This window comes from Bos javanicus, chromosome 1 (genome assembly GCF_032452875.1).
Source record: "Bos javanicus breed banteng chromosome 1, ARS-OSU_banteng_1.0, whole genome shotgun sequence".
NCBI classification, from domain to species: Eukaryota; Metazoa; Chordata; class Mammalia; order Artiodactyla; family Bovidae; genus Bos; species Bos javanicus.
The window spans coordinates 25284414-25306421 of NC_083868.1; the positions used below are offsets into that span (position 1 = coordinate 25284414).

A 22008-nucleotide genomic window follows, 5' to 3' on the forward strand; every position below is an offset into this window, starting at 1 on the left:
TATACTTACTTTTATATTTATGATGAGATACAAGCTAAGTTACTCAGTACTTCTTACTTACTTAATGTCCATTTTGGAAGTAAACTTTTTTTGTGAATTACTAAAAGAAGTAAGGAAATATACATTGATCTTTTAATTTTTCTTAATGTATATAATTTTTCTTTAGATATTACAGATTATAGAGACCAATCTTAATATTTTTGGTGTATCTGGTGGTTTCACATCTTTATTGAGACATGGACACTGCAGTGTTTTAAGAGTCATTCCTAAAGTAATTTTGTAACATTGATTTAAACTATCACTCTTATTAGAAAACATAGAGAACAAAAATCAATGATACTGCTGATTCAGTGGAATTGTGTAGAAATAACAAGATTGTAAGAAGCAAGTAATCTCCTGAAAATACAGGGCATCATAAACCATGTTCTGTTCAAATAGATCTATAAATCTGGGTTCTCCATCCTGTAAGCTGAGCCTTCTGTTATCTGTATTTGTAGAAGAAAATTTCACTTAGTAGATTTATTCCTTCAGTCCCTAATGTATGTGTTGAGTGTGTTGAATTAGGAGGCAGTGCAATAGAAAACCGAAAAATAAGCCACTACAAGTCTTGGTAAATTTTTTGGCGGGGGGCGGGGTGGGGGAGCGGGGAGGGGCGAAAGAAATTGCTGCTGCTGTTTCTATGCTAGTCTTCTTGTAAGGATGAGTAATTGGGTGGATGTTTGAGGCTACCCTACACTGACTCCACTCTTGGACTGCAGTTATGTAATCTTAAAGAACGGGAGGAATTCTGGGTAAAGGACTTTACTGAATGGTGCTATTGTTGAAATTCTTCAGAGTTCAAATATTAGGATTGTAGCCATGTACACCGGGTTCTAAAAATTAGAGTTCATTGTAGTTTTTTTCTTGGTCTTCAGTTTTCTAGTATTAAGCAAGTAGTTATACTGGAAACAAATGATTAGAAAAGTCATGGAATAAACCTGATGTTTTCTCCTCATCAGGAGCGAGTTTTGCTATGAAGATGATGTCCTTGTGAAAACTCTCTGTTACATACTGTCCTGTTTTTCACTTTCTTCTTTCTCTCTACAATTACCCCAAATTTAAACCTGAACTTTCTTAGCTTTTTTACCCCGTCCCTATATTTTCTAATGGAGTTACTGGTACCTTGGTCTCAGTGGTTTTGCCTGTACCATTTTACTGGTCTTCCAATTAAACAACCTGCTTTGTTGAGTAATCTGTCTCCTTCACAAACTATAGACTACATTCATTAAAGGGGTAAAGATTCCAACATTTTTTCTATGCATTTATCACTGCTTAGCTTAAAAACAGCCAGAATAAAATCCTCAGTTTGGTTTCTCAGGCCTTTCTAAGACTGAGAAGACGGGCCTGATAGAAATCAATTTTTTGTACCCAATGATGTTTATACAGTAGGGACTCTCCATTCCTCCTGCATTACTATGTATATTAGATATGTTTTTGCTTCTTATGCTTTGCTCAGTTAGCTCCTTTCTTTAGAATGTGTTCATCTCTCCACTTCTCTAAATACCACCCTTTCCTCCAAGTCTCCATAATATCCACCCCCTGCATAAAGCCTTTCACAGCTACCATAACACAAAGGGATCCCTTCTTCCTTTAGTCCTGTGACCCTTATGATGTATACTAAAATTTAAGTGCTTCTCTGCTCTGAGAGTACCTCTGTCATTGTTCTTACTACAGTCTTACAGAACTGTTGTTTTAATTTTGTTGTTGTTTTCATCATGATCATGTTTTGTACTTTCTATTAGAGTGTAAGTACCTTCATGGCTGCAATGTAGATGCTTTTTATCTATGTATCTTTAGTGCCCACTTGTTGTTCAGTCACTCAGTCATGTCCATCTCTGTGACGCCTTGGACTGCAGTATGCCAGGTTTCCCTGTCCTTCACTATCTCTCAGGGATTGCTCATACTCATGTCCATTGAGTCAGTGATGCCATCCAACCATCTCGTCCTCTGTCATACCCTTCTCCACCTGCCTTCAATCTTTCCCAGCATCAAGGTCTTTTCCAATGAAACCATCTTCACATCAGGTGGCCAAAGTATTGGAGCTTCAGTTTTAGCATCAGTCCTTCTAGTGAATATCAGGACTGATTTCCTTTAGGATTGACTTCTTTGATCTCCTTGCAGTCCAAGGGACACTCAAGAGTCTTCTCCAACACCACAGTTCAAAAGCATCAATTCTTCAGCGCTCAGCCTTCTTTATGGTCCAACTCTCACATCCATACATGACTACTGGAAAAACCATAGCTTTGACTAGACATAACTTTGTTGGCAAAGTAATGTCTCTGCTTTTTAATATGCGGTCTAGGTTGGTCATAGCTTTTCATCCAATAAGCAAGTGTCTTTTAATTTCGTGGCTGCAGTCACCATCTGCAGTGATTCTGGAGCCCAAGAAAATAGTCTGTTATTGTTTCCATTGTTTCCCCTTCTATTTGCCATGAAGTGATGGGACCAGATGCCATGATCTTAGTTTTTTGAATGTTCAGTTTTAAGCCCATTTTTCACTCTCCTCTTTCACCTTCATTTAAAGGCTCTCTAGTTCCTTTTTGCTTTCTGCCATGAGGATGGTGTCATCTGCATACCTGAGGTTATTGAAATGTCAATATTTTGAATACTTTCAGTTTCTAGTGCCCAGTAGAGGAACATAATAATTGCCAAATGCTTATTAATCTAAGTGAAATGAATTAGTCAACCACTCTCATGTGTTTTTGTATATTGTTAGTTATCTCTGTATGTAATTCCCATACCTTCAATTTGATGTTTTCAGCACTTTAGCTCCTCAAATCTAGAATATAAGCACTCTAAGCATTTGAGAATATCATATTCTATGCCTTCTGGTATCCCTGTGCACAATGTCTTGCAAATATTGTAAGAGCAATTCATGTTTGTCAATAGATTGATGCCACAGGAAGTAGATATTTGAGTAATGCAATGACTTTTTTTCAGTCTTCATTCAAAACACAAAACCATGTGAGGATACCATGTTTATTTATTAAAAACTTTAGAATACCATTAAAAATCTACTTTTTCTTTGCAAGTGTATGGACTGCAAGATTTGCAATGTACATTTAAAGTGTGTCTACTAATACATTTACTTCTTTCCTCACATTTGATAGAGTGCTCTTTTTTTTCCCATTGTATTTTGAGAAATACTTAAAAATAAATCAACATCTGTAGCCTCGGTCTCGCACTGAGCAGTCTGCCTCGTACCAGATTTTCCCTTTGATGTATTTTTCTTTGTCAACAGTTTATATTTACACACTTTCTTTCCTTTTAAATTATAGCTCCTCCACAGTTTGTGGTTAGGCCAAGAGATCAGATTGTTGCTCAAGGTCGAACAGTGACATTTCCCTGTGAAACTAAAGGAAACCCACAGCCAGCAGTTTTTTGGCAAAAAGAAGGCAGCCAGGTGAGTGCAAGCTTTGACTGCTTTTCTGAAATCTCTGAACTCCCCCGTCTCTGGTGGTCCTCAAAGTCTGTCTTGCCTTTCTTGTTTTCAGTGTTGAATGTATTTTATTTCTAAAAAAGAGACCAGTTGATTCTAAAAATAAGAAAGAATCAGATGTTTTATTTTTTTGAGTGTTTTTGAGTGTTAATTTTTAAAATTTTTTTTGAGTGTTAATTTAAAAAAAATTTTATTATACGTAGTAGAGATACAATACAGTGTGACTAAATTACCTGAAGAAGTCTAACCTGCAGCTGTTTAAAATCTCTTAACAGAAGGATAAGTTTGCTTTCTTGCATTGAGCAAGAAATTTGCTTTCTTAATTTAGTTAGTGTATCTTTAAGCACTTAGAACATCCTGGGTACATGTAAACATTCAAAAATATTTCTGTTATTAATTAGTCTAGAAACCAGTTTCAGCCCCCTTTCATAAACAGATAGTATAAATACCTTTCCTTTATCATTAATTTAAACATGCTTCCATTTAAGAGTAGTAGAAATATTTTCTTCCATCACCACTCTGGATTCCCTCATAGTGGAATTAGACAGGAAATAATACATTAAATAGCAGAAAAAAGCAATACCTGTCTGATCTTTGCTGTGTCCTGATTTGTCCTCTCGGGCCCTCTCTGGACAGCATGATCTCTCAGACTCTGCTAGAAGCAAATTGAATTGAATGTACCGCTTTTCTCATTTAGAACTTGGTCCAGGCTTAGGCAAGCTCAAGCCTCTAGGTTCTGAAGCAATGAGTGGAACTTCCCCTTAACCAGAATAGAAATTGAGTTCTTTGTCTAAGAATTTAATCTGTTCGTTCCCAAGGGAATTCTAGGGAACTCCTTAGAGATATTTTCGTTCTAGACTCTCCAGAGCCGTGTAGGTCTTAGGAAGGGACCCACTGGTGTTGCTCCTTAGCACCCTCTGTTGTTGTTAGTCCAAGTTTTAGATGAATTTCCTGGACAAATAGAAAACGATGACTAAAAGACTCAAGCAGTCTAAAAACTTTGCCAGAGATAGAAAACGCTTTAGACAAAATTAAGAGAACCTGTTGATCAAAACTCACGTAAGACCGTCTTGGAGGAGGTTCCTCTCAGGAGGTCCGCATCAGCCATTGTCATTTTTTGTTCTTCCAGATTCCCATACAGCTCACTCCACGCCAGCAGTTTTAGCCTCTCAGTATGGATGGGCAACTTATATTTCTCCCTTTCTGCAGTGCTTTGTGTTGGACTCACTTCCCCCATAATTTGTGGGATGTAAAGACAGTGGTAGGAAGGATAAGGTAAAGTTCTGGGCACTGCCTCATCCCACATCAGGATGGTTCCAAGAATTAATTGCCATTATTTTTTATCAGTTAGTAATGATACAATTGGGCTCCCCTGACAGCTCAGTCCGTAAAGAATCTGCCTGCAATGCAGGAGACCCCGGTTCAATTCCTGGTTGGGAAGATCCGCTGGAGAAGGAATAGGCTACCCATTCCAGTATTCTTGTACTTCCCTTGTGGCTCAACTGGTAAAGAATCCGCCTGTAATGAGGGAAACCTGGGTTCGATCTCTGGGTTGGGAAGATCCCCTGGAGAAGGGAAAGGCTACCCACTCCAGTATTCTGGCCTGGAGAATTCCATGGACTGTATATGTATAGTTCATGGGGTTGCAAAGAGTTGGACACTACTGAGCGACTTTCAACTTTCACTTTCACTTTCAGTGATACAATTGGGCTTCCCTGGTGGCTCAGATGGTAAAGAATTTTCCTGCAATGTGGGAGACCCGAATTCAATCCCTGAGTTGGGAAGATCTCCTGGAGAAGGGAATGGCTACCCACTCCGCCAGTATTCTTGCCTGGAGAATTCCATGAACTGAGGAGCCTGGCAGGCTACAGTCCATGGGGTCACAAAGAGTTGGCCATAACTGAGCAACTAACACACTCACAACTTTACAATAGATTTCTCCTCTTAGAGTTCCTTGATTCTTAAAAATCGCTTTCGGATGAAAACATCTCAAACTCTAAAGTGTGTGTAAAGCAACATGATACACTTATAACACACTTGAATATGTACACACACACATACACACAGACATACACCCTGAAAAAAGGAAAGAATTCTAAAGCCATTTCCCTCCTTATGATTTTATAATCTTTGTAGCACAGCTTAACTTTACTGAAGGTTAGTTTTTAATCCAAAATATGAAGATAAGGTATCTTAATTCACATAAGTTTTGAAGATTATGTGATTGTTTATATGTCAAAGTGCTTTACACATTTTGAAGATTAGAAATTGGAAAAATGCAGAATGCACCTGCCTTGCCTTGTTCTTGGCTGAAGTGGCGAGTTTATGTTCTGCTCAGGCCGGGCTGCTTGGGCTCCCTCTGCCTAGGTACAGAGGCTCAGTACCACTCTGGTCGCCACTGTCCCTACACCCACCCCGTGCCTGAGAAGGCTGGGAGCCTTGAACCTGGAGAGACCTGAGTTTCTACTTCATGCCTGTATCCCCTTCCCCTCACCCACTCTGGGGGCTGTGGGGTCCACAGAAGTTACTCCCTCAAGCCACTGACAGTGAATATATATTCATGAGCATATTATTTATAAATGATGCAAATATAATGATCTCAAGCCATTTGATTGTTGCACATTCACACTTTAAATCATGTAGTGAGTCAAATCTCAGTGTATCTATTATCATGTAGATTCAGCTTTTTTGTGTGTAAATTACAGGCCCTCAAATGCTCCAGTTTTATACACGCTATTGCATAAAATGTGTATTGGTCTTGTGGCCCAACAAACATGATATTTAAATATGCTACACTGTGTTTTAATTTTTTATACAAGTAATGATCAAATAGCATTAAAATATTTCTTTTGCTATTATTTGACAAAGTGGCATGTATTAATTCCAGAGATATTAATCTCTGGGAAAAAGAGATTTGATTTGATTATAATCTTAGATCTGGTTTTCTTCACCTATCTCCCTCACATCAGAGAGAGGGTTTGGGAAGGGAGGAAGGGGATAGAGAGGGGGAGAGAAAGGAGATTGTCAATGAGAACAGAAGAGAAATGCTTGAGCAAATTGTAAATTTTCAAATCATGAATTAGAACATTAGGAAAAATAAATTGGTCTTACTGTCCGCAGTATCCAATTTTTACAGTGATCTATGACTATCCATCAGTAGAGAGAGTTAAGAGCCTGGACTTAATGGTCCATATTCCTCAATATGTGCTGATAATGCCAATTAGCACTAATAGGATACCCAGGCACCTCAAGCAAGAGGAGCTCTGTAGAATTCCTGGTTTTTGCTTGTAATCCATTTCCTTTTGCCTATGTCTTACAAGCAGGGAATAAAGATGATGGGTTAACCTCAATCATATGCCATTTTCCATGTCAACGAATCATTTAGAAGGTGGACTGATAATACATAGTAAAGGAAGAGATCCCGGAGAGAATTAAGCCCATCTGATGTATTAGTGCTATGTAAATTAGTATTCTAATGGCTAATTGTAGGAAAGTGCAGACTTTGAGTTATTGTATCATTTTCAAGTGGCTTTAAAATTTAGACCCTTCTCCTTCAGATGGTTTATTTCACTAATATATTTGAACTCCACAGGAGAATTAGCTTCTTCTCAAATTATGCTTTATGTGTTTGAAAAAGTCTAGCCTTATATATTAATAGTAAATAATACAAATTTTATGGGAGGGCAATAGCCTTTTGAAATTATATTCCTGACATGCTAGCAAATACCACTTCTTTTTGAAAGGGTTTAATAACATGGTAATGTTTATGTAAAGTGGGCTTATAATGTCACACTCGAATCTAATAAAGTGGACATCCATCAAGTTGCAATAAAGAGAAGAGCTTCTAATTAAAGTAGGACATCGTTCGCAGGATTAAAGTCATTTAGTGTAATTGAAAAGTGTTAATACCCTATTTTATCCTCTTCCATTGGTATTCCTTCAAGGGTAAAAACATTTTAAGGTGAAAATGTGTCTTATGCCTTTAATTGAATGTTATTACCTCCTGATTGTAACGTATTGGAACTGTTTAATTACAAACCTGGAAAATTAATTACTATATGGAGAAACAGATCCCAGAGGGTTATAATGTTCTTTTTTTGGTAAGTAAATACAACATAAAAATTGATACATCCTTATTTATAATCCAACTTGGAAGCATGTCTCAATATGATTTATTATACCCAAATGTTTTTCTTAATTGCACCACAATAAAGCAGCATAGGTCATCCAAGTTAACATTACTGCTTTCTTATAAGAACTTTTACAAATGTGTGATTTAGCTGTTTGTCATAATACAAGATATATAGTAAACTAGAGAACTTTTTATTTTTAAAAAGAGTAATGTTAAAAAATTCTTTAGCATCACATGCATGCTTCAGAAACATCCCACATCTTCCTTACATTTTCAGTGGTTTGGTTAATCTTGCTTAGATGGTAGCATTTATTAGCATTTATACCCAGCTCCTTTCAAAGCTGTTACAACCTGCAGAATTCTTACAGCAGAAGTAGATTCAGCTGTCTGTCTGTCAGTCTCAGTCACATTTTAAACACCTTTAGAAGAAATTCAGTGAATTACATCAAATAGCTAAAAAGATCAACAGAATATGCAGTTTATAAATCACATACATAGTCAGTGTTACATTCCAGATTCTCACAGTGTATTAAGTGTTGAATCAGGTAAGTGTTATTATGCCCATTTTACAGATGGGGAAACCGTGTTTCAAAAATATTCGGTAACTCACAGAAAGTCAGGGAGGAAATAAACGGTCCGAATAAAGACCTAGATTTTTTAGATGATTGTTCCTTCAGCGAGGGCGTGAAATTTCCCGATGAAACTCACTCTGTGACATCTAAACATTTCAGCACTGTATTTTTAAATCTATGTATTTTCTTTTTTTCAACCACATTTCTCTAATTGCAATAGCTGTTGATTATAACTTTCCTAATGAGTGAGAAGAGAATATTGATAAAATTGTGTTTGTTTCCACAGAACCTGCTCTTCCCAAACCAACCCCAACAGCCCAACAGTAGGTGTTCTGTGTCACCAACTGGGGACCTTACCATTACCAACATTCAGCGTTCGGACGCGGGTTACTACATCTGTCAGGCCCTCACCGTGGCAGGAAGTATTTTAGCAAAAGCTCAGCTGGAAGTGACTGATGGTGCGATATTATTAGATTTGTTTTCTGAAAATAATTATCTTTATTTCAAAGGATGAAATTTTCTGATTTCTTAAATCATTAAAATGAATGCTTATCTTGTAAGTTTGAATCTAGATAAAATGACATTTTTCATGGTTTCTAATTCTCCCTGATCTATTTACACTATTTATTTTCCCCAGGAAGAACATCCAAAACAATCTATTTTATTCTAAAAACTATAGCGATGCATTATTTTAGTGAAATAGAAATAGGCACGCCATCTGTATACCTAATCTTATGAAGACATGATTACTTTAAAGAATAGTGATAATTTTATTTTACTAGAGGAGAAAAGATACCGTCTTTATTATCAGGAAACAGAGATGACTTTTTAAGTTAGCTAATCATATCATCCTACCCCACCCCAAATTGTGATGGCTCCGAACATTTTTTTACAACTTGTTGGAATTTTAATTTCTACATTGATTTTTACTTAAGTAAGCAATCACAAAGTCAAGATTGTTTTGCAAGAAGGTTGTGTCGAGGTTACAGAGTTATTGATTTTAACAGTAAAGAAATCTAACTTCAAGACCTAAACATACACACACACATACACACACGTAACTTATTATAAATAACTCTGACTCTAAATATTAACTTGCTGATGATATATTGGCTGATGACTTCACAACCCTGAATATTTATTGGAAGGACTGATGCTGAAGCTGAAACTCCAATACTTTGGCCATCTGATGCAAAGATCTGACTCATTGGAAAAGACCCTGATTCTAGGAAAGATTGAAGAGAAAAGAGAAGAGGGCAGCAGAGGATAAGAAGGTTCGGTAGCATCACCAACTTAATGGACAAGAGTTTGAGCAAACTCTGGGAGATAGTGAAGGATAGTGAAGCCTGCCGTGTTGCCGTCCATGAGGTCATAAAGACTTGGATCTGATGTAGCAGCTAAATGGCAACACCAATCCTACGATTTTTTTAAATTATACTTTCACTAAGTTAAACTAATCAAATACCTTGCAAGCTATGAATTGGAGAAGGAAATGGCAACCCGTTCTAGTACTCTTGCCTGGAGAATTCCAAGGACAAGAGGAGCCTGGCGAGTTACAGTCCATGGGATCAGAGTCAGACACGACTGTATGACTAACTTTAAGCTATGAATGGATGCCAAAATTATTTTTTATTTGCATGTGTGTATTACACATCTTAACTGAAGCACCTAATTCATAGTGAAAGTTAAAAAATATATCTTCATGATCTGATTTTTTTTTGGCAAGGTCTTTTTTGTGACAGTTGACATGTAGGGAGTTTTAGATATTTTGTGAACCTCTGAGCATGAATTTAATCCATATTCTTGTATATTTTAGATTAACAATTCTCTCTTGCTGTATTATATTTGTGAGGTGTCTAATTCCCCCTCCCTTCTTTCTTCACCCTGGATGCTGGCATCTGAGATCCAAGAGCTTGGGCTGTGACCTCTCTGATTCTCTTCTTTCTCTGCTGAGCTTTCAAACAATTCAAATTTACATGTAGATTAAAAGGTCACTTAAAATTAATAGAAAGGCAATATTTTTTAATGTCTGTCCATGCAATTGCCTGATTCAGCACCATGTCAGGAATGGGAATAAATAGAACAGACAAACATTAGCTGCGGGGATATTGAGTCATTAACAGTCACACCTGCTGATATGGCAGAGATTTACTGCTATGGAACTGAAAGATGTCAGGTTCACGGGTAACAGTGCCAAGAAATTCTTCCTTTAGATGGGTAAGTTTGACCCTTCAAATATCCATATTTCTTAAAAAAATAAAATATATTTATTAATCTTTTTAAGTTCCTATGTTTCCTACTAGAATAAATATATTAATGATTATATTAATAAAATATTATTTTAATATATAATCAATATTTATAAATATTTTATATAGCTATAAATAATATATAAATATATAATTAATATTTATAGTTTATTTGTTTTTCTTCTACTAGGAAAAATGTCTAGAAACATATACTTGGAAAATAAGATATTTTGGCAAGACTTTTTTTCTATGCTACTATATAACACTCCAAATATAATGCTTAAGAGCTCTACTGTAATCTAGCTGCTCATGCTATTTTAAAAGAGGCAGGCTTGTAAATGTTTTTAAATGAAGAAGTTGTTATGCAGAAGGCAAACCATATTTGTAGAAAACAAAATTGATATAGAAGAGCCAGTTGATGTGACTGCTGTGGATCATGAAACAAGTAGATATTCAAAATTATGCCTGATATAATGAAAAGGAAGGGCTTTCCAGGTGACTCAGTAATAAAGGATCTGCCTGTCAATGCAACAGATATGGGTTTGATCCCTGGGTTGGGAAGATCCCCTGGAGGAGGAAATGACAGCCCACTTCAGTATCCTTGTCTGGGAAATCCAATAGACAAAGGAGCCTGGCAGGCTGCAGTCCATGGAGTCACAGAGTCAGACATGACTTAGGGACTAAAGAACAATGAAACAGAAAGTTTGTTTTGAGAAATTATGTTTGTTGATGACACAATATTTCAAATTGGTAGTAATTATAGCTTTGTTTCTGTGGTCAGACTTCAAATGAGTGATAAGGAAATTGGATGACTTTTTGTTGGTCTGGAGCATAGCTGCTTTACACTGTGTCAGTTTCCGCTGTAGAGCAGCATCAGCAATATGTATATGTATATCCCCTCTTTTTTGGATATCCTTCCCATTGAGGTCACCACAGAGCACGGAGTAGAGTTTTCTGTGCTATACAGTAGGTTCTCATTAGATATCTATTTTATACATAGTATCGTAGTGTATATATGTCAGTCCCAATCTCCCAGGTCATCCCATCCCACCCTGAATTGAAATGGCTCTAAACATTTTGTTACAGCTTGTTTGAATTTTAATTTCTGCTTTGATTTCTACTTGAATAAGCAATCACAAAGGCAAATCATTTTGCAAGAACGTTGCATGTAGGTTACACAGTTGTTGATTTTGACATTAAAGAAATCTAACTTTGAGATCTAAACACACACACACAGCCCTTATTATATATAACTCTGTCTCTAAATATTAACTTGCTGATGACATATTAGCTGATGACTTCTGCCTTTATTCATAGTTTTGAATTATTCAGGTTAGTTAACAGTTTAATAATATGTATGCCATCATCTTCATTTTGAACATGTTGTTTGGTATGATCTAGGGTGATTTAGAGCCAAATGAAGTTCCAGTGTAGAATGAAAACATATGTCTGTTCAGAAAAACAAGCAAAGCATCTATAGCAATGTTTTCTGTTATTACATTTTTGTACTTACTTTCTTGGAAATACTTTTAACTCAAGTGTTCACATGAGAGGAGATGATTAATGGTGATGAAAGGTGCTGTTGAGTGATAATTTTACTGATGTATAGATAGAGCTAAGATGTTTTAATACACTTGAATTTCAAAATATCCCTTTAAAATACCTTCTCATTAATTTGTTAACTCTATTCTTCATTTCTTTTCTTCTCCCCTTTTTTCTCTCAGAAAAGTAGAAAATTGCAATGAGAGTTGGGAGTAGAGCCAATAAAATCTATAAGGACTAGAGAGAAGAAATGTATTTATATATTATATTGACAACAGATGTCGCAATGATCTTGTATGAATGGTTTACTGAGGATTTATAATGCATAGTTAGAAAAAACCATGCAACTGTTCACAGGTCACTGGAAGCCCTAAATGTTCATTTAACCTCCGACCTTAGTGTCATGGAAACTTGTGGTCATCTTTCACCCATAACATCCTTGAAACTGAAAGTTCTTCCTGGCCAGGAGATTTTCAATTACTTTATTGATCAAATCCATTTACAAGACAATGAGCTACTCATTTGGGCAGTAAAAAAAAGAGAAAAAGAAACTAATCAGATGTCCTTTGCCTATATCTAATGATTTCACGGATATGACAATAAAAGCAAGTTACAAGTTGCCTGAATTCTATATATTTATTTCATTTGATGCAAAGAAGTAACATTATATAAAATTTAATAAATAGCTTAATTTCTGTTAATACTGACCCATTTATCTCACTGAATTTTAAAAATCATAATGTTTAGAGAATTAGCCTTCCATTTTTGACTTATAAATAAAATAAATTCCATGAAGCTTTCTACTTGAATAACTATTTGCACAATTATTGCCAGATATGTCAGAATTGGTATAATATTACACTTTCATGCTCGCTCTCATTTAATTTACTTCTGAAATGAAAAATTTGAACAAGAAAATCAGTGAACTAAACAGTTCTAATTTTTATTTGTGACGACTACACAGAGAATACTGTTTTCCTTAGGTTTTTACAAGATTTTCTATATATACACACATTTTAATACATATTTGGATGTAGTAGGTGTAGGTTGACTTTAAGTCCACTCTGTTTTAACATGCCAGGACACATATATCATAACCTCTTTTTTAAATCAAAATTGGTTGGCTTTCTCATGGTAGGCTCTGAAAGGGCTATTTTAATATTTTTCCCTAAAACTGTAAAGTCTAGCAATAAAAATGCATCTAGACTGAAAAATAAAAAAACATAGAAACTTGTATTTGTAGAAGCTGGTAGACAAAGGAAATTAGAGCATTAATAAGCAAAATTACTTTTTTTGATTATGTACATTATAATACAAGATGACTTTTTTGAGAAAAGACACTCTTCACAGTTGCTTAACAGTAATTCAAATTCACTATTTTTTCTTTCTGTGGAAGTTATGTATGTATTTAAATATTATATACATATAGTAAAAATATAATAAAGAGCAAGTATATATAATTAAGCAAAACCTATGCAAAGTTTATAAAACTTTCTCTTCAGAAATCTTTCCTTGGACCTGGATATAAATTTCAATATGCCATGGTTTTCTAATGAGTTGTAGATAAAAACTTGCCTCTAATTGATTCCATATTTTCATCACACATTTAAATATTACTGTATATTTTGATATGCTTCCTAAATCATTATATAATGCTTCTAAAGGTCCTGATGATACTGCTAACAAATCAACATTTGATTTAAAAAGCACAGTGACCTAAGTTCATGAAATTATGGAAAATTTACTTGAATACAGGAATTGATATATATGTAAATGCAAATTTTTCATGAAAGTCCTATTTTTGTCTTGTCATATATATATTCTTAACTAGATTATTTTTTTGCTGAATTGTGCAAACTAATTAAATTATATCACCCGAATTATATTACCATAATTTAGAGCAATGAAGCAATTTTGGAAATAAAGTATTTATAGTCTAATGTATTATCATGAAAAATATTATATCTATATAAATAAAACGTAACTGGTACTATGAAGGTAAATTGGCCATTTTATGAATGATTGTCATAAGCTCTCCACATTTTCATTTTCATTTTAATATGATTAACTCTTTCAATAATACTAAACATTTCTAAGATGTCAGAGCTCATCTTATCATCATCTTAGTTACAGGTAAGTCAGAGTAAATAGTAAATAATAATATGACTTCGGTAAAATATGTACAGATGTATGTGTAGTATGTTTAGATGATAAATTTATACTGGGTATAGAATATACAGAAAAAAGTATAAGTAATATGTATGACTTTGGGGCTTTAATCTTACTTTTGCTATGACTACTGATGATATAAAAATTTCTAAATTTCATAAAAGTTAAAATATTCTGAAAATGTCTTTGTGTTTTAGTTTTGACAGATAGACCTCCACCTATAATTCTACAAGGCCCAGCCAACCAGACATTAGCAGTAGATGGCACAGCATTACTGAAATGTAAAGCTACTGGTGACCCTCTTCCTGTAATTAGCTGGTTAAAGGAGGGATTTACTTTTCTGGGTAGAGATCCGAGAGCAACTATACAAGAACAAGGAACCTTACAGATTAAGAACTTAAGGGTAAGTTAATGTTGAGTTTGTATTTGGATCTTCCTCTCAACATAAGTATGTATATCCCTAGGGAATCACTCCATTGGGAAATTAAATCTTACATGCCTGTATCATCACTGTACATTTGATTATAGACCATGTTATTTCTTATTTTACAAATGACAAACTGAAATCAGAGGGAAGTTCAAAATGAAATTAGAAGGAAGTGCATTGTCCTTACATTAATCATAAGTTCATAACAGACCTAAAAACTTTCTATTCTTCATTCAACCCCATATGTATGTGATCAATGAAACTAAAAAGGTTAAGCACATAAAGTTAATGATAGTAATGGTATATTTAAAATAGTTTGAAAAAAATAAAATAATTTGAAAGTGACAGATGTGTCTGTTCTACTCTCATGAACAAGGGAATTTCTAAGGAAATGAGGATAAAGCAGTTCAGGCAAATACTTTATGCGGAGAACAAGAAAGAGATGAGACTGGTGAGGACACAGGAAGCAGGTTTGGCTAGTTCATAAAAAATCTTATAGTTTAGGCAAAGTTGCCGTGCAGTTTAGATTTAAATCTGTGGATAGCAGCAAGCCATTGCTGATCTTGGTGGAAAATGATAGACAATGATCGTTCCTGCCAACTTACCAAATTAGACTTGTTTTCGGAGCTACTTAAAATAAAGTTTATTTCTGAATATTGTATTAGCTATCTACTATGTGTAACAGTATTAGCAAATGCCTAGAGGCTTGAAGCAACGCATGTTTATGACTTATAGCTTCTGTTAATTAGGAACCTGGGCATGATTTATCAAGGCCTTCTACCCTAGGGTCTCGGAAAGCTTTTGTCAGGTTTGTAGTCTCGTCTGAAAATTGACTGCGGGTTGGTTTGCTTTCAGACAAAATGGTTGTTAGCATTCAGTTCCTAATGGCTTTTGAACTGGTGACCTCAGCTTCTTGCTTCTTGTTGACTGAAGGTTGCTTGTGGTTCCTTACCATGTGGGTGTCCCCAATAGTTGCTTCCTCAAAATCAACAAGGAAGACAGTCTTTTAGCAAACAGGATTACTACTCTATATAACAGTCACAAATGTGACATCTTGTCAACCATGCTGTGTTCTGTTGGCCAGGAGTAAGTCAATAGGTCCCTTAACACATTTGAGGTGAGTCAATACCAGAAGGATGTTGTCATGGGGACCACCTACCCTACGCAAGTATATTCAATTCATTCAACCAAATATAGAAAGCCTCCCTTCCATATAGCAAGTACTGTGCTAAAGCTCAAGGCTATGTCAGAATCATCATAAGACTGGGAATGAGGGCCTGACTTAGGGTGGTTGATGTGATAGTACATGAAGAAAAATTGATCGAAAATGATTCAGTGAAAAAACAGTTGGTAGAATCTGGTATCTAGGTATAAATTGGGAACCAAGGTGATTAAAAAAGAAACAAACCAAATGATGTTGAATTTTCCCATTCAGAAGCCAGAGGAATAAGGTAAAATAGTTACTACATGTATTATCAAATGATCACCACAGGCAATATTTTTTACAATGTGAAGTATTTGAAATCACATGTTTATCAGATGTGTCAAATACAGATACCTAACAAAAAGGAAGAATAACTGTTTTTTAATGTGCAGATGCACGGACACAAGTCTTTAACTTGTTATTAAAGTGAATGTGTATAATTTTTATTTTAATTTTGAGATAGGCATTGCTCTAAGTAGACAAAATCCTGTCAAGTTTTATTTGAAAAAAAATTATATAGGTTTTTCACCTTTGTTTATTATAAATTAATTGTAAACCTTCCTTCGATAAAATGGGAGTCATTTAAAAATTAATGCCAACTTTCCTTGAGGAAACAATTTAACCACTTTCTTTGAGCCAAAGGCAGAATTTTTGGGCCACAGATGATAATGCATTTCCACTGTATTAAAGGGTGTATTTGAACAGTCAAGACCCTCAGTTGTGCTTAAAAGTAGTAATTAAAGGTGGGTGCTTGATGATGTCAAAGAAACTTTGAGCCTTCTGTCAGGCTCCTAAGTAGTCTTTCATAGATGCCTACGTCTGGGGGCTTGTCTTCAGCCAACTACACAAGGAGAAAAGTAGGTCAGAGTACCAGCACATTGTCTCTTTTTTAAAACACTTGGTTAAAAATAAAAGGAGAAGGATAGGAAAGATGCAAAGCACTCATGACCAGAAAATATATTACTTAAAGTTAAGGAATAAAAATGAATGTGTTATTGATGATGGTGAAATAAGACTGAGCTTTACTAATGATATTTAGGATTTTCATATCACTTCTGATAAAATTTCATAATGAAAATGTTATTTTTCTGTAAGATGACTGTCTTTAACGGGAAGTAAAATGTTTTACAGTACTTCACTAAAACAGTCAAAAGAAGGTTTCTGTAGGTCATATTTCTTTGTGTCTCACTTTCTTTTTCAGCACTTAATGCAAAGGGGGAAAAATTGTGTGATGAACACTGTATACTTATGGTCCAGCTAATTGGTAACTGAATCTGTTTCTTTTGAGAACTAGAATATTCTAATACTCATTAAAATCTACCTACCACAGCTAATGTCAAACTCGTATCTCCACATAATGACAAGGAGATGCAGTTAAGAAGCATTACCTACCTATTCTTCTTTTAGCATTTGCACATAATAACAAGTGCTACATTTTAGTTCAACTGCTATAATAAAATGCAAATTCTTTACTCTTTCACAGACCGTATTCAAATGAACATCCCATTAAAATCCAACCTCGACTCATTATATTTAGTTTGTGAGTGATACTTCTTAAATGCAAAGATTTCTAATGACTATAATGCGTGCATAGCCACATTTGAAAAAATGGCTTTTTCTATAATGGCTATCCCCCATCATTCATCGGCATAATAGAAGACAATTGTACAGAGATATTATAGCAAAGAATGACATGCCAGAGCAATTTGAAACTTAAGTTAAAATACACAATGACATTTAAAATCAATTAAAATGGTGGAACCACAGTAACATCTAGGCACTAATGATTTACCCAAGAATCAATTGTGGAAGGTTGACACATCACTTACATTTTGAACCCAGCAGATACTATATTCCATGAACTCGTATTTTATCAACAAGTAGACTCATGTTCATCATGAAATTTTACTTCTATATCTTCTGCTTTGCCTTACTTTGATCATCTGTTTCTCTTCCCAGTCTCAGTTTTCCTTCACGCCTAAACTATTGTGAATGAATTGTGTTTGTAATGTCAGCCCATGGGGCTCCACCACAGGGAGGGCTTTTAATTTACATCTTATGATGTTGCAGTTTTTGTCAAGATATAATCACAGAATCTTCAGCCTTTAACATTTATAAAAGAGAACTCTTGATTATATTAGCAACTATTCCTCAAATCTTTTACCACTAGTCAATGAATAACAAAAATGTTTTAAGTGTCAGGGGAGAGTATAATTTTCTCAGTTCTGTCTTGTCACAACAAAAATTTGAAGCGACGGACTTTATAGCCCTTGGCATGTCACAGCTCTCGGATAGACTGTGCCTCAGCTCTTGGACAGATCAGTGTTACGGCTCTTCGACAGATCAGTGTTGCAGCTCCGTGTTACAGCTCAGTTTTATTTAGAAAATAAAGGAAAATACATCCTCAAGGCGTGACGGCATGCCAACCCAAAAGATGCAAAGAGAAGAGAGCGAGAGCACCCTGGCCCTTCGGCTGCACTTTTTATCTGTTTTTTTTTTTTCTACTCCCCCCCAAGGCCTGCCTTATGAAAACTGGGCTAGACAGGGGTGCTGTTTGTTTTACCTGAGATCCTCACTCTGGTCCTCGGACCTTCCTTTGTTCTATTTTTGGGCTTTTCCCTTCCTTGTCTTTTAGCCACCACCATTCTGGTCTCCTTTTCCCTATTCTAACTACCTAAAATAAGCAAATAGATGGGGAAACAGTGGCTGACTTTATTTTTGTGGGCTCCAAAATCACTGGAGATGGTGACTGCAGCCATGAAATTAAAAGATGTTTACTCCTTGCAAGGAAAGTTATGACGAACCCAGACAGCATATTAAAAAACAGAGATATTATTTTGCCAACAAAAGTCCATCTAGTCAAGGCTATGGTTTTTCCAGTAGTCATGTATGGATGTGAGAATTGGACTATAAAGAAAGCTGAGTGCCGAAGAATTGATGCTTTTGAACTGTGGTGTTGGAGAAGGCTCTTGAGAGTCCCTTTGACTGCAAGGAGATCCAACCAGTCCATCCTAAAGGAGATCAGTCCTGGGTGTTCATGGAAGGACTGATGTTGAAGCTGAAACTCCAATACTTTGGCCACTTGATGTGAAGAGCTGACTCATTTAAAAAGATCCTGATGCTGGGAAAGATTGAAGGCAGGAAGAAAAGGGGACGACAGAAGATGAGATGGTTGGGTGACATCACCAACTCATTGGAGATGAGTTTGAGTAGACTCTGGGAGTTGGTGATGGACAAGGAAGCCTGGCTTGCTGTGATCCATGGGGGTCATGAAGAGCGGGACACAACTGAGTGACTGAACTGAACATAAGTAATCAGTGAATGAAGGTTTTAAGTATACTTTTAAAAGTGTTATGTATTAGATAAGTTCTGTGAGCCTTTCAGCTCTGTATTGCAATCGTTCTATAGATATCATTTATTTGATTTTAATGATGCAACTTTATTTCATTCACTGTTACACTGTTAAAACTTTAATGTGAGTACTGCACTCTTTAAAAGGAAAGATTCAGTTTTCCATTAAAAAAAAAAGTTTCTTTTCCCCTTTTCACTTTTCTCCATATCTTTAAAAAAAAAAAAGAAGAAGAAGTGTTGCCCCCCACCTCCATGTTATCTGAGTGCTTATTTACTTCTGGGTATATTTTATCATGTGAAATAGAGTTTATTGATGACAACGAGGACAGCTTTACACTACTGACATTGCAGCCAGATTCTTTACTGTGTGAGCTACCAGGAAAGCCTGAATGTTTATAGGATTCTGAAAAATTCTCTCCTGAGTTATCCATATCTAACTCTGATACAGTGAAGCCCCAACATAAAATGGGGTTAACAGATAAGAAGATTGCCATGGAGGAAAATAGAAAACTATTAAAGTTTACAGACAACATTTAGTTGTAGAAATATAATAAGAATTCTTTGAACCACTGTTATGAGCTTATTTTAATATTTCATGTGTATGTATGATTGACTCTAGTGTATAATTCCAACAACCAAATGATATATTTTAGAAGTCAAATAGTGCCTTGTTGAGACTGAGTAATCATTCTACAAATCAATTAAAACAGTTTTATTCTCTCCCTTCTATGCACACTAGATTTCTGATACTGGCACTTACACTTGTGTGGCTACAAGTTCAAGTGGGGAGACTTCCTGGAGTGCTGTGCTGGATGTGACAGGTGAATTCTTTGTGAATTATTTTAATAGAAGAAATCTTGAGCCAGTTTTAGTGATTAGCCCATTATCAGATAACAAGTTAAAGAGAGAGCAAGATTTTAAATTTATTGACTGTAAAAACTAAGCTTTATGTCACTTTTTCATTTCTACCCTGCTTGGCACATAGCATTGCATATATGAAATTTCATACATTTGTCCTTGATAATCTTACTATTTTCTCTGACAAAAGAACAAGCAGTTCAGGTGATCATGTGTGAAAGTAAATATTTTCTGATATTTAGGGGAAAAAATAAATATTTACTTTTATACTTTTGATTCATGACGATGAATTGCTCACTGTCTATTCAAATTCTTTAATAGGTTATTTTGTGTCTTTTAAGCATCATTGTCAACTTATGCAACCAGAAATGAATTTTTTTCTGTTTCTCCTCTATAGAATCTGGAGCAACAATCAGTAAAAGTTATGATTTAAATGACCTACCTGGACCACCTTCCAAACCACAGGTCACTGATGTTACTAAGAACAGTGTCACCTTGTCCTGGCAACCAGGTACCCCTGGAATCCTTCCAGCAAGTGCATATATCATTGAGGCTTTCAGGTATGAGACAGTTTCTTTTTTCTCCATTGGGTTTTTGCTTTAGCTTCTATATCCTAAAATCTCAAGTGAGCTATCCTGCTGTTTTATTCTAATGACATGTTTAACCAGTGCATTTTAAGAATTTATCTTTGGTATTTGACTTTATTCAAGAATAGACTTTGGGTTTATTTTTCATTCATACCTTAATTATAACATTAAATATGCATCATCGTTGCCTGTGCATATAGGCATCTAGTTATGACATCATCATTAGCTCTTTTCTTTCGCCTGACCATTGTAGGGATTTAAGATGAGAATTTTGGCTTTAGAACTAAGCAGGACATAATTTAATTAGGCACAAGCACTTTTTAAGTTACCCAACTTGAGGCATGGAAACTTGGAACTTTACTTCCTAATAATTAGAGAAGAATTTGAAATAATTCCAGTGTTTTATGCTATATATTTGACTACATGTTATGGCTATGCCTAAGAGAAAATTAAAAAGTATAATTAAGAGATTGATTACAAGCACTTCTGATGGCTGAAAGGAAACATTAGGTCCAATCATTATTAGGAATAATTTCCCTCACCTTAGGGATATAGACTATAAATTAGCCAATACTGGTATAAAACTGTCTTATGAGAATTTGAAAAAAATAGTTATACTAATGAGAAAATGTAGCTTCATATTCAGTTTCAAACCGCTTCTATTTGCCATTATAAATATAGAGATAGCACCTCTCCTTTTTAAGCATAAGGGCAAATCATCACTTTCATTTTAGATTTCCCTGATTTATTAAAGTTAATGATCAGTATCTAGTTTTCAAATTTCACAACAGTGTTTCTCTGTAATTTTCATGCTTTGATGTATAAGGACTTCTGAAAATCAGACAGCCCTGAAAAATCACATTTTCTCCTCATTCTAAGCAAAAGTAGCATGTGAGCTTAGACAAAGGGCTTTGAAAGGGCATCCTATCTGTTAAGGGGATCACACACAGAGTCAGAGATATTTCACTATTCTGAGATGTGAAATCACAATTCTGTGTAATGTACAATTTTATTAAAAATGTGACCAAGGGAAAATATTCATTACATGCTTCCTTTCTTCTTTTACAGATATGTAGTTTTAGAAGGCTCTATTATAATATTGCATGTGGAATTGATGCAAAAGAAAACACAACTTGTAACAGGAAAATGTATTGGCATAATTTACTCTGTAGTCCATTTATTCTTTCTGCAGGTTAATTCTTTTCAAGGTATATATATACATTACGAGGACCATATTTATTGTATAAACTTGATGTTGTGATCTTGGCCTCTGTTCCTTTTACAGGTATTCATTTAGTGGGCTGCTGTGCTTTAGCAAAGGGCTATCACATCTCCTGGGCTGAGTTTAATTTTGTTGTGCATGGCACTTCCGTTAGGTGGGCTCGGCTTTGTTGTGGAATAAACTGAAATCATCCAAATGTTTCATTTATTGGGCTGAA

At 35.2% G+C, this 22008-nt stretch overlaps 1 protein-coding gene across 9 annotated transcripts in view; it reads left to right on the plus strand.

Moving 5' to 3' along the window:
* The window catches only part of ROBO2 (roundabout guidance receptor 2), a 652403-nt gene that overhangs the window by 529285 nt on the left and 101110 nt on the right, over window positions 1-22008 (plus strand). For all 9 annotated transcript variants that reach the window (XM_061430013.1, XM_061430088.1, XM_061430401.1 and 6 more), the window contains 5 exons: window positions 3318-3442; window positions 8469-8640; window positions 14340-14545; window positions 19864-19945; window positions 20380-20542. In XM_061430013.1, the coding sequence (XP_061285997.1) occupies window positions 3318-3442; window positions 8469-8640; window positions 14340-14545; window positions 19864-19945; window positions 20380-20542 (748 nt within the window). The remainder of the gene's footprint in view (window positions 1-3317; window positions 3443-8468; window positions 8641-14339; window positions 14546-19863; window positions 19946-20379; window positions 20543-22008) is intronic.